The 13,454-nt window shown below is 39.8% G+C and overlaps 1 protein-coding gene and 1 long non-coding RNA gene across 2 annotated transcripts in view; one reads left to right on the forward strand and one right to left on the reverse strand.

The window, feature by feature from the left end:
• LOC146476769 (uncharacterized) overlaps window positions 1-13,454 on the reverse strand; it is a 178,435-nt gene that overhangs the window by 82,218 nt on the left and 82,763 nt on the right. The window lies entirely within an intron of this gene.
• The window catches only part of LOC146476771 (macrophage mannose receptor 1-like), a 98,734-nt gene that overhangs the window by 64,786 nt on the left and 20,494 nt on the right, over window positions 1-13,454 (forward strand). The window contains exons 5-6 of the mRNA XM_085113837.1: window positions 1,276-1,369; window positions 9,202-9,289. Coding sequence (XP_084969963.1) covers window positions 1,276-1,369; window positions 9,202-9,289 — 182 coding nt within the window. The remainder of the gene's footprint in view (window positions 1-1,275; window positions 1,370-9,201; window positions 9,290-13,454) is intronic.

Here is a 13,454-nt window from a genome sequence, read left to right on the forward strand (position 1 = left end):
ATATATTTTAAGCATGTTGTTCAACCATTCTTACCAAGTGGTGTCACTAATAACATAACAGGATATGATTTGTTTCCAATCATCCTTCATTAATCATTGTTAATAATTGATTGTCGTCTTAAATGAAGTTCAGCAGCATTATCAAATAGCGGCACCAGTACACGTAAAGGCTTCCATTGTTTGATTCAAGCGCCAAAAAGGTGTGCACGTTACTTCTAACGATTAGTGGCTACCATTCCAAGGCCAATGACTTGAGGGGGAAACGCTTAGGCTCGGTAACATGAAACAAGGACATTTTTCCGCCCAATTTTCGCAGAGACAGCAAGATAGATGTAAACCCTATCTAGACCGGGCTTCTTTTTTGTCTTTTGTGGCCAGGAGCGGGGGAGGAGGGGTGGGGGAAGATTCCCCCAAGCCCCGAAAGTAAACCTTGGAAGTATAAAATACATGCCAGTGACAACTGGAGGATAGATAGTAGGTCCAAAGATGTTTCTTTTGAGGTTCGCAACGCAAATCAATGATGTCATACAAGGTTACAATTGCGTCATTGTTTTGAGTTTCCCAAAACTTCAGGAGAGCGCCGAGATTAAACAAAAAGTAATCAAAACCACAAAAAAAAAGCTCTATGAGCTTAAGGTTACGGTGAGAAACTTCTATTTTCTAGAAAAATTACAGACCGAACACATCAAATTTTTCCCAGATACATTTTGGAAAAAAAACCTGAAGTTTCATAACGTTTCCTCAAAATATTAAAAACGTTAGTCCGGTTCAAAGTTGCCGCAGGCAGAATCCCCCCACCCCCTCCCCCACGTCTAGATAGGGTTCAGTTATCTTCAAGAACTTGTAACCTAATAGAAAATTAGGAAATTGCGTTGAAAATCGCCATTTAGTCAATATTACACGGATTAACTTTTCGTGCAATATTATTGTGCTTCGTCACGATTAACAAACTTAAAAAGTGACATGATATTGCACGAAAAGTAGTTGTTATGTTAACCTCTTGTTTTAATTTGTCGTATACTTGCACTGGGCTGATTAACCGTCAATTGCAACAATTAATTCAAACTGGTACCTTAATTACTAATTAATCTTTAACTACCGTTTATCGTGTCTTGTAAAACATTGCAAAAAAACCCGCATGACATCTACGCGTTTTTAGATCATTCTTATGTCATTCCATGGCAGAAAACCACAGCAAACAGTGAGCATATTTTCAGTGTTGATTAAATGACAAAAAATGTTGTCATTCCAGTTTAATGTGTTTGTTTGTTGTAGAACTGGCATATTTGACGTCATAGCTAGGGATCTAGGACAATTGAAAGGAGTGGAGGTCACCCGTGGATCTGGTTCAAGCTGGCATCTTAAACAAGTAAGGAGCTAATCATAAGAATAGATTTTCCACCGCGGAAGCTTTTTTTAATCCACTCAGATGTTTTTATGTGTTTTAATGATCTCTTTGTTGAGAAAGAAAACTAAAACCTAGCTCAGCCTGTTTATTTGTCTGCCACCAAAAAATCTCTAACAAATTGAAAAATCATAAGAACCAGGCGTATGATACAACTTCTGTTTAATAAATCAGTGGAAAGAGAGACCGTTAGTGAGCGCCCTTCGTTTAGAAAAAGACAACCTTCAACACGAGCCAGGAAAGCTGAGTAAAATTAAATCAGGCAGTTTCGCTATTTGTAAACAGGGTCAATTCATGAAATTGGCCAATGAGCCCGGTGGGCCCCCTATTGTAATTTTAGGGGGTCCTTTTTCAAGAAAGTGCGACCAAAGATATTTAACGTTCCACGCTACGTGACTAAGATGGTCTGGACTCGATTAACTACAGATCCCGGATGGTTGTTTCGTAAAATAATGTCTCTCGTCGCTTGCAAACGGTGACGTGCCCTGTTCATTATCATTGTTTATAAATGGAAGAAAAAGGAATAACTCAGAAGCACCTCAAGAAAGTGCTGAGTACGAACAACAAAGAAGAGAAAGGCAATTGAGACAGCCTGAAGAGGCTACAGATTTTTGGAATACTTTACTGATTTCAGAAAATAAGTACCTATCCTGGGCACAATTTTGTGCGCCCCATTTGACGCGCCAGGGTAAATTTTATACATTTTTTTTTTTGTTTCGAATTGCGGATATTCTGCAAAATAGTGCTCTAAAATAAACCCTGTGAAAATAGCTGGCAAAAAATGCTAAAACAATAAGAGCATTCGCCAACGCAGACAAGAAAGGGCTGGACGATAACTGGCGACAAAAACAGAGATATTATACACATTTCCCTGGCTTAAGAGCCGTCCTCTGTAAATATCGACTATCGTCGTTTGGACGAGAAAAAATGAAATCCCTCAAACTTTCTCAGAAGAATGGTCTATATAAGTGATTCACATAAATATAACTTTCATATCAGTTCGATTCGTATTTTAGCTGTACTGCGACCATCTTGGTTTTACCGCTCTGAGAGGGCTTTCAGCGGCCATTTTAGGTCACACTTTTAAGAATTTGCCTTACAAAGAAAGCGTTACAAATCCGAACAAAACCTCATTATTCGAAACAAGCAAATGTTTGCCGTTGTGTTGAGAAGCTTTTTTGGGAATTTGATCGAAATCTGATTTTTTTTACCCCTATTGAACTACTCTTCAAGTGCCCAAACAATGGCCGAGTTTAAAGGAAAATATCGCTAAAGATACATTAGTTGGCATCCTAAAACAGCATCCCGGTTAAAGAGCAACGTCTCGTCTGTAAGAATATGCAATAAAATTTTTGGGCAGTTAAAAAGAAAAAATTATAGAAGAAGAAGTTTTAACTGTACTTTTGTCAACGAACACCGCCTTCCTAATTAGCATAACAACATGAAAATAACGATTTACTAAGAAAATAATGATAAATTCCACTTACCTCGTGAAATATCGAGAACTGGATATTTCAAAATATATCAATTTATAGTTTCAGTTGGATACAGCCGCATTTTCGATGATTTGTTGTGCGAAATCACTGTAATAGACCGCAGCCGTTAAACTGAGTTGAATTCTTCAAAGTCCGTCAGGACAACCATCGGCCGAAAAAATTGCCTTCCGCCCCATAAGCTGCCGTGTGCAAGGTGTCAAATATTTCTTTGTTATCCTTAATGACCAAAACTTCTTTCAGCAACCATTTAAATCCTGCTTTGAACTGGACATTCTCGTCAAGAAATTGTTTATGTTCCGTTGACCTTCCGCCGTGATTAAACAATGAGATTGCGTTACAGAAACGCGCGCACATACAGACGGGTTGGGGTGGGGGTGGGGAGGAAACAAAAATGGAAATGCTCCCAAATTAAAAAAAAAAAGGGCCATTCAAGATTACTGTCAAAGCTATTTTATGCATTTCGGGTACTAAATAGGAAACTGCTGTCCCAGAATAATGTGGAATATGATAAGCCCTTGTGCTGTATTTTTTAGGTTGGGACGTGGGAGGGAAGTAAAACACTAATTTACGGCATCAGTTGATCGTTGCTCTTCTGTTTAGGTTTCATACATGATGTTGGTCAATGATTCTCGTCAAGAATTTTTTTATGTTCTGTTGACCTTTCGCCATGAATAAAGAAACGCGCGCACATCCGGGTGGGGTGGAGGTGGGGAGGAAATAAAAATGTCACGAACTTCAGCTTGCAAGATGCTGCGAAAGTGTTGGCCATTCTTCACCTATTCGGGGCTATAAATTAAACACCTATCTTGGAATAATGGAACATGACTAGTGACTTTGGGGAACGTTGAGAAATTTGTGTAGGTTATAATTTTTTTCTGATTTCTGTCGTAGTAGGAAGTACCCTCTGTAAAGTCACGATCTCTTATTTAGATGGGTACTTTTTCCAGCGAGTTCAAATATTTTGTGGTAGATCTAGGGGCAAAAACGGACTTCTGGAACTTTTGTCGACAATTCGTTTCATGTTTTCTTTCCCTCTCTCACTGTGATCAAATTGCCCTGCGGAAACGCGAAGCCGATCGTTAAGTAGATTTATATAATGACTACATCAAATTAAATTTCATAGGTGTGGCTACTTTTCATTTTATTTCGTGGGGGAGGAAACGCGTGACGAACCCCTAAGGACGTCTGCGTTGTTTAATATTTTAAGTCGTTTGGGTCGCAAAAGAGAACCATAGGAATATAATGTGGCAATGAAAACGTATTGTTTCCAGTTTTAATATATACATTCTTTTAGTGACACGCGTAAAGCGAATGGCTTAGTAGCCGCACTTTTAATTAGTCCATGGAAAATTCCTGGTCATGGCCACCTGTGGGTACTCGTCGTATGTTGGAGGTACCTGCGGATCCAGTACCCAAAACGATAAAAATGTGCAGTGTGTCCTACTGAGTGACTGCAGAGGGGACGTGAGCGTCCATTTAAAAGCAGTGCACGTTTGGGCAGGTATAGTATGAGTATTTTGATATAATTTTATTTTAGCAGTTTTCTCTTAAAGTGCATATGAACCGAAAATTGTTTTTATTTAGTTTTAAAGTTTACCTTTAAAAATACAGGTTTCCAAAGTTTGAGAACAGTAGACTTAAAAATGACGATTTTACAAGCCTTTAAAGTCGTGCTATTTTACTCTCAAAAATAGTATTTGAATCGCGCGGCCAAAATACCACGTGATATCAACCTCTGACGTCACTTTGTTGCCAAATTCGTTCCTGTAATATGGAGGAAAAGAGGCAGCGAGGGCGGTATTGCCTTGCTGGTACGCCAAACCAGCAAAGCTGCCAAAACAGATCGTTTACCCCGGGTATACGAATGTACCAATTTCCCGCTGATCCGGCTGTGAGGGCCAAATGGGTCCAGTTTATCCGTAGACATAGGCATGATTTCAAGAACCCGACGTCAAAATACACTTCACTCTGTTCGGCTCATTTCGAGGATTCGTGTTATGAACGCAGTTTATCCGTTCTAACCAGCATGGAGGCCGCGGGGATGAAAGTAAACTGTTGCCTGAAAAAGGACGCGATCCCAACGAGGGATACTACTACTCCACCAGGTCAAGAAGAACTTAGCGAGCGAAAAAAAAGACAGGTGAGACAAGTTTCATGCTTCTTGAGGTTCGTCTTGATATGGCGTAATTTCGCTCTAAATTACATCGTAATCTTCATCATTTCCCTCTTCGACATCTTCGTCCTCGGGGTTACCGGACATATTTGAAAATTCGCTCATTTCTAAATCGCTAGACATGTTTCCTTCCAAGCTCGCTCACTTCCCAACAAGGCACTTTGACAACGCAAACAAACCCGTGGCAACAAAGTGACGTCACGGTTTGGTGAATTTGGAAAAATCTCGGCCCATTCCCCTGACCATTTTTAGGGTAAAATAGCACGACTTTGAAGGCTTGTAAAATCGTCATTTTTAAGCCTAGAGTTCTCAAACTTTGGAAACCTGCATTTTTTAAGGTAACCTTTAAAACTAAATAAAAACAATTTTCGATTCATAGGCACTTTAAGAAACACCAAAGTACAAATCATAAGTATTCATTCCTTGAAGCGAATACATTTATTTTGAACTCCCCCGCGAAATTCACAACCTGGTTTCCATGCCATTTCGAATCACAAGTTATCACCTGCAATTACACTTCATTACACCTTTTCACACGAAGACGCTAAAAATAGAAGCATTTGCGGAGTGAAAAGCGTGTAACTTGGTAAGAAGCAAACTGTCCCATTAGATCGTGCTCTCTAAACTAATGCTTTTGAAAAACACGTATTTGAATCTCATAAATTCTTCCTTATCAAATTTGGTCTGAGGCATATATTAATCACGTACTAGGAGACCGTGGGAAAGTGCGAATTTCATTGACGCCCATACAGTGCATACAAAAAATTTCTACTAATGTATTCACGCACGGGTTCCATCACTAGTCTGAAATGTCAGCCGTCTCCTCCCCCTAACCCACAGGGTTAGGGGGAGGAGACGGCTGACATTTCAGACTAATGATGGAACCCGTCACGCTGCTTTTTTATGGGCCATCACACGTCGCAAAAAAACCCTTTGCCACTCTCAATAAATGCCACTTAGTATTAGCTGTTGTGCCCTATTTGTCAGTCGGTTGCCCTTCGTAACATTTGATAGCATTTCCAACGATGTTCAGATTTAGAAGTTTTTCTGGCTCCAAGTCCTCGTAATGGTAAACGCTATGACAACGTTCCAAAACACAAACAGGCAAGTGTAATACACACACACACACACACACAAAAAAAAAAAAAAAAAAACAAGTAAGTAACTAAGTCTCTTTTTATTGAAATTCTATGTAAGCCGTTAATTTGCATGTATTCCCATACAAACCCTCATATTAATTTTACGTGCCGGTGATTATAACTTTTTCACTGTTACCTAATATTACAAATATATAGCTGTCAGTGAACTTGGGACAGTTGTGAACATGTATGAACCCTAAACAGAAGAGCAACGATCAACTGATGCTGTAAATTAGTGTTTTACTTGCCAACCCCCCCCCCCCCCCTGCCACGTCCCAACCAAAGAAATAGAGCACGAGGGCTTATTATATTCCACATTATTCTAGGACAGCAGTTTCCTATTTAGTACCCGAAATGCATAAAATAGCGTTGACAGTAATCTTTAATGGCCTTTTTTTTTAATTTAGGAGCTGTTCCATTTTCATTTCCTTCCCACCCCATCCTCGTTCCCAGAGCCTACGATCTTTTGGTCAGCGGTTGGATCGTAGGCCCTGGTAACAGCCGTAACCGGATGCCGTGATATTTACGACATCCGGTAGCGCACGCTCAGTGTGATAAATTACCATTGCGCTTGCTCAGTATTATTATTGCTCGGTACTGCTCAGTATTTCCTCATTCTCGTCCCCAGAGCCCCAACGTTTTTTTTTAAATTAATGAACGAGTGGCTCTGGGTCCATCCAAAAATATCTTTTTTTTATTGGCTGTCGAAAACCTGATGCGCTATAAGGTGAAAAATGCTACACTTCTGCGCATTTGTCTTTGCTTCCTAATACTGAGGAGTACTGAGCAATAATAATACTGAGCAAGCGCAATGGTAATTTATCACACTGAGCGTGCACTACCGGATGTCGTGAAATTCACGACATCCGGTAACGGCTGTTACCAGGGCGTACGATCCAACCGCTGACCAGAAGATCGTAGGCTCTGGGAACGAGGATGGTATTTCCTCAGTATTAGGAAGTAAAGACAAATGCGCAGAAGCGTAGCATTTTTCACCTTACAGGGCATCACGTTTTCGACAGCCAATAAAAAAAAAGATATTTTTGGATGGACCCAGAGCCACTCGTTCATTAATTTAAAAACAAAACGTTGGGGCTCTGGGGACGAGAATGTTCCCACCCCCACCCCAACCCGTCTGGATGTGCGTGCGTTTCTGTAACGCAATCTCATTGTTTAATCACGGCGGAAGGTCAACGGAACATAAACAATTTCTTGACGAGAATGTCCAGTTCAAAGCAGGATTTAAATGGTTGCTGAAAGAAGTTTTGGTCATTAAGGATAACAAAGAAATATTTGACACCTTGCACACGGCAGCTTATGGGGCGGAAGGCAATTTTTTCGGCCGATGGTTGTCCTGACGGACTTTGAAGAATTCAACTCAGTTTAACGGCTGCGGTCTATTACAGTGATTTCGCACAACAAATCATCGAAAATGCGGCTGTATCCAACTGAAACTATAAATTGATATATTTTGAAATATCCAGTTCTCGATATTTCACGAGGTAAGTGGAATTTATCATTATTTTCTTAGTAAATCGTTATTTTCATGTTGTTATGCTAATTAGGAAGGCGGTGTTTGTTGACAAAAGTACAGTTAAAACTTCTTCTTCTATAATTTTTTCTTTTTAACTGCCCAAAAATTTTATTGCATATTCTTACAGACGAGACGTTGCTCTTTAACCGGGATGCTGTTTTAGGATGCCAACTAATGTATCTTTAGCGATATTTTCCTTTAAACTCGGCCATTGTTTGGGCACTTGAAGAGTAGTTCAATAGGGGTAAAAAAAATCAGATTTCGATCAAATTCCCAAAAAAGCTTCTCAACACAACGGCAAACATTTGCTTGTTTCGAATAATGAGATTTTGTTCGGATTTGTAACGCTTTCTTTGTAAGGCAAATTCTTAAAAGTGTGACCTAAAATGGCCGCTGAAAGCCCTCTCAGAGCGGTAAAACCAAGATGGTCGCAGTACAGCTAAAATACGAATCGAACTGATATGAAAGTTATATTTATGTGAATCACTTATATAGACCATTCTTCTGAGAAAGTTTGAGGGATTTCATTTTTTCTCGTCCAAACGACGATAGTCGATATTTACAGAGGACGGCTCTTAAGTCTTCATCAGTTGAATTTGACCCCTCTTATTGTTCTGACTGTTTTGCGGCTATCCTTCTTATGCCGTTTGGGTCATGTAAGCTTTTGGTTTAGCTCATTTAAAAGCGCTTGATTTCTCATAGCCTTTCTTGTTTGAGTTCTACGTCAACTCCCTGCAACCACTGACTTTGAATATGCTTTTATTAATAGATATACGGTACATCTCATTATTAAAACTGTGGTCATTGGATAATACAATTCCAGAGCTTTGATTGGCTAAACGGCCATTGTATATCAGCCATTATACCATGCTTGAAAAAGAACGACCACTAAATTATTATCTGGTCAGCAAGATTTGGCAATATTTTTTTTTTTGCTTTCATAAAACAATTATTCCACTCGCGCTTGTTGTATATAGGATAATTATGGCCAACTCTGCGCTACGCGCCTTGTTAGCTATCAACAATATCCAGCGCGCACTCGTGGAATAATTGTTAACTGCAGGGCCCACACAGAAATTCTGGGAACTATCACCATCTATATCTAAAACAGTTTTAATCAACTAAAGCGCATCCAAGAAATGCTCTTTCGTTATCTTCGTCTTCTATATTCAATCTAATTAGGACATAGCAAGAACACCGCTCATACCTGGCTTATGACCAAGAAAGGCAGCTGGCCAGGCGTTTCGCAGTTTAAGTCACGTTGCCTTGTGCTTCTTTCTTAAACAGTGGTCAATGACGCATCAGAGATTCAACTTAACTTGTTCCAGATGATAGTTCTGGAACTCCTCCAGACGACCTCTCGTCATTTCATTGCCGCATTTTTTCGAGTTTCACGTCTTGTCATAGTTATATCTGACAGACTAGTTACTCACCGCCGCTCTTTGCTATTCTAGGTTAGTGTAAAGGTTGGAAATCAATCAGGATACAAAGAGTTTAACTTTAATACCTGGATTGAGGAAAATGAGCCCTATATGTTATTCCGTGAGTAATCATGATAACTTTAATAATATAGCTGAAATGATATACGACCTATTAATGTTACAAGGTCCTCATTGGTGAAGTTTGCGGACAACTTAAGAGCCGTTGTCTGAGGAAACCGGGCAGACGTCACGGATGGGGGTCGGCCGATTTCCTTCATTTTTTAGCTGTTTTCTACTTTCGGTCAGAGATGTTGAAAGGCAATATTTTTATATTCAAACACCTTATAGTTCTCGAGATCCGACCACCCCCCTTAATAATCGGCCGTTACGGACCATGAGGACCCGCAGTTGATTTTTTTTGGACGCCGCATGGTGCCGTAGTTACTAGGAACGCTTTGCTAAGCGGATTATTTGGATTTTTGTAGGTGCGAAATGTAATTAGTGCATTCGCTCCGTTGAGCCAATCGAATCATGAGGCGTCTGTAATCTCATTCAATATGTCATAGAATGAACGGCTCATTTTATTCTCACTTCTTTCTTTGCGATCTGGACAGTGTTTTTGAATATCGTAACTCGATTCAAAATTACCGCATTAATCCTCATATAAGAAGATGGCGAGAATACATTCGAATTAAATAAGTCTGTGGCATGCCGGTGCTTATGTACGTACCATCTAATGAGAGGTACCGTGCAATTGTTGATCATGCCGATCAAAAAATATGTATACCTTTAATTATATATTAAAGAGGGACGCGTCGGCAAAATACCAAGACCATATCACGCTTTGTTTGGCCACGTACTTTGTTTTGTAATGAATCAACAAGATCGATTTTCGCGAATTTCGCTGCAATTGCATGGTAAAAAAAATATAAGCCTGAATTTCGTCAGATGTGACTCCTCTGCGTCATGTGCGCAAAGCTCGGAAACTAATCGCCATCCTTTAGACCGGGCCTTTAGATCTACTAGTTGTACATTCACTTCCGGAACAAAACATTCCCAGCTAATGTTTCTATTGTTTTGCGATAAGCCGCTGTCTATTCGAATTTAGATAATAAGTATCACTGTGTGGAAACGCGGGCACATATACAAGCATCTTGAAACGCGATCGCGGAATTATATTACGGTACTGTTTAGCGGGAACGAGAGGAAAGCGCGCCCTTCCGAAATTGTGATCGATCATGCCACGAAAGTCGCCTGGAAGTTCATTTGAGGAAAAAAAAAAGGAAGATGCGCAAAGCAAGGAACAAAAGAAAGCGATTGCTAAGGGCCGCTAATGAAAGGGAGGCCAGACAGATGCGAAGACAAAAAATGAGGGACGTATTCCTCTGCTAAGGAATTGGCGCGTGTTAATTATGCGAAATGGTAGGCATTGAAATAAAGGAAATACAAGAGAAAGAACCAAGGTAAGGCTTGCTTAGCCAAGAAGACGTAAGTTATCACAGAAGAGCATTTGTCTAGACAACCACAATTTTGAATATTCAAGCTTAACATAAACACGGCTAACATGATCTCGCATTGTACATCATCCGGATTATTGTTCCGCGGGTAGGCGTCATAACATTCATAGTGTAGGAGAGCAGCCCTCAAAATTTCACTCCTAAACTTACGATGAAATGGAACAATCCATACTCACTTTCAGAACAGGCGGCACGACAAATTCACTTTTTGGTCGAAATGTCCAAATTGTAAATCTATTTTCACACCAGACCAAAACCATTATGAGGGGACTATATAGAACACTTTTATCAGTAAGGTCAGTATTTTACAAACAAGCAATAAAAGAGCCGAAACTATACAGCTGGTGAAGTAATGAAGGAAGTGACTATGAAGCAAACTCGTAAAAATAATTAAATGAAAAAAAAAAATGCACAGCCAGTGTCATGGTTGATGCCGGTGTCGTGGACTCATGTAACATAAAATAAAAAAATACAGCAACTCAGCGCTTTATAATTTCTATCCATCAGAACGGCGGGTGACACACCTCATACGGTCTGAAATGACATAAAAAACGCTAACACAGCAACTTAGCCTTTAATTGTTTATCCATCAGAACGGCGGGTGGCACGCCTTATACGGTCTGATGTAATATAAAAAACGCTAATACAGCAATTCAGCCTTTAATTTTTTATCCATCAGAACGGCGGGTGGCACGCCTTATACGGTCTGATGTAATATAAAAAACGCTAATACAGCAATTCAGCCTTTAATTGTTTATCCATCAGAACGGCGGGTGGCACGCATTATACGGTCTGATGTAATATAAAAAACGCTAATACAGCAATTCAGCCTTTAATTTTTTATCCATCAGAACGGCGGGTGGCACGCCTTATACGGTCTGATGTAATATAAAAAACGCTAATACAGCAATTCAGCCTTTAATTTTTTATCTATCAGAACGGCGGGTGGCACGCCTTATACGGTCTGATGTAATATAAAAAACGCTAATACAGCAATTCAGCCTTTAATTTTTTATCCATCAGAACGGCGGGTGGCACGCCTTATACGGTCTGATGTAATATAAAAAACGCTAATACAGCAATTCAGCCTTTAATTTTTTATCCATCAGAACGACGGGTGGCACGCCTTATACGGTCTGATGTTATATAAAAAACGCTAATACAGCAATTCAGCCTTTAATTTTTTATCCATCAGAACGGCGGGTGGCACGCCTTATACGGTCTGATGTAATATAAAAAAAACGCTAGTAGAGCAATTCAGCCTTTAATTGTTTATCCATCAGAACGGCGGGTGGCACGCCTTATACGGTCTGATGTAATATAAAAAACGCTAATACAGCAATTCAGCCTTTAATTTTTTATCCATCAGAACGGCGGGCGGCACGCCTTATACGGTCTGATGTAATATAAAAAACGCTAATACAGCAATTCAGCCTTTAATTGTTTATCCATCAGAACGGCGGGTGGCACGCCTTATACGGTCTGATGTAATATAAAAAACGCTAATACAGCAATTCAGCCTTTAATTTTTTATCCATCAGAACGGCGGGCGGCACGCCTTATACGGTCTGATGTAATATAAAAAACGCTAACACAGCAATTCAGCCTTTAATTTTTTATCCATCAGAACGGCGGGCGGCACGCCTTATACGGTCTGATGTAATATAAAAAACGCTAATACAGCAATTCAGCCTTTAATTTTTTATCCATCAGAACGGCGGGCGGCACGCCTTATACGGTCTGATGTAATATAAAAAACGCTAATACAGCAATTCAGCCTTTAATTTTCTATCCTTCAGAGCGGCGGGCGGCACGCCTTATACGGTCTGATGTAACATAAAAAAACAATAATGCGTTATGTTATGTTTATCCATCAGAATGGTTGGAATCTACCTTAAATTTATGATGTGACAATGCAGTAACCAGTGCAACCAGCTATCGGTCAATTTGTATCGATCAGAACGGTGAATAACCTCCCCTACATACATGCTCTAAAATAACATGAAATAAATTTTTAAGGTTGTCCCCTCCTTGTTCAGTTTGCTGTAGCATCGTTAATACGATGGAACAAGAAAGAGGTATGCATATACATGTATATTCTTTTCTTCTCACCACTCCTGTCGCGCGTGACTCGTAGAGCGCGTTCACCTCGCGTTTTGCGCTCGCCCGCGAAACACACACAAAAAATAACGCTTGTTGTGCAAGACCAGTCTGGTGTTTCTTCTCTGGAAAAGTGCGTGTGCATTTTGCTTTCGTCTAGAAGTTGACTTGTTTTTTCCGGTACAAATGTTTAACTCAATTTTCGGGTTCTTTTAGCCTCTTCGAAAAATCGCGAAACAATTAGTGTATCTGGTATAGGGAAAATGAGACAATTCGTCACAACAGGACCGCTCGCCAAATGCCACGGGATCTGACAAGTTTTGTCCACATAAGACTCCCTCACCCGGCTCGACTTTTTTCTTACAAACATGATAATACCTTAAAGTAAATTTAAGCCAATAGAGAGCTACCGTTTACTATGGTAGTGCCATGAATATACAAATTCTTCAAGATTCACCATAATTAATGCATTGACAATAACACTCGTGCGATCGCTTTTCTTCGGGATTTCACTGACTCTCAAGCTAACGTTGTCTTCTTTTTATGTTTCTTCTAACCGTGTCTCAAGGTGATTTATAGCGCGCTTGACTCCGGGAAAATATTGCACTTTATTTCAGAAAAGGTATAATTTGCTCGACGATTAAATTTAGATCATATTCTTTCGGCATA

The sequence above is a fragment of the Pavona decussata genome, unplaced genomic scaffold (assembly GCF_977016875.1).
Source record: "Pavona decussata unplaced genomic scaffold, jaPavDecu1.1 SCAFFOLD_72, whole genome shotgun sequence".
Lineage (NCBI taxonomy): Eukaryota > Metazoa > Cnidaria > Anthozoa > Scleractinia > Agariciidae > Pavona > Pavona decussata.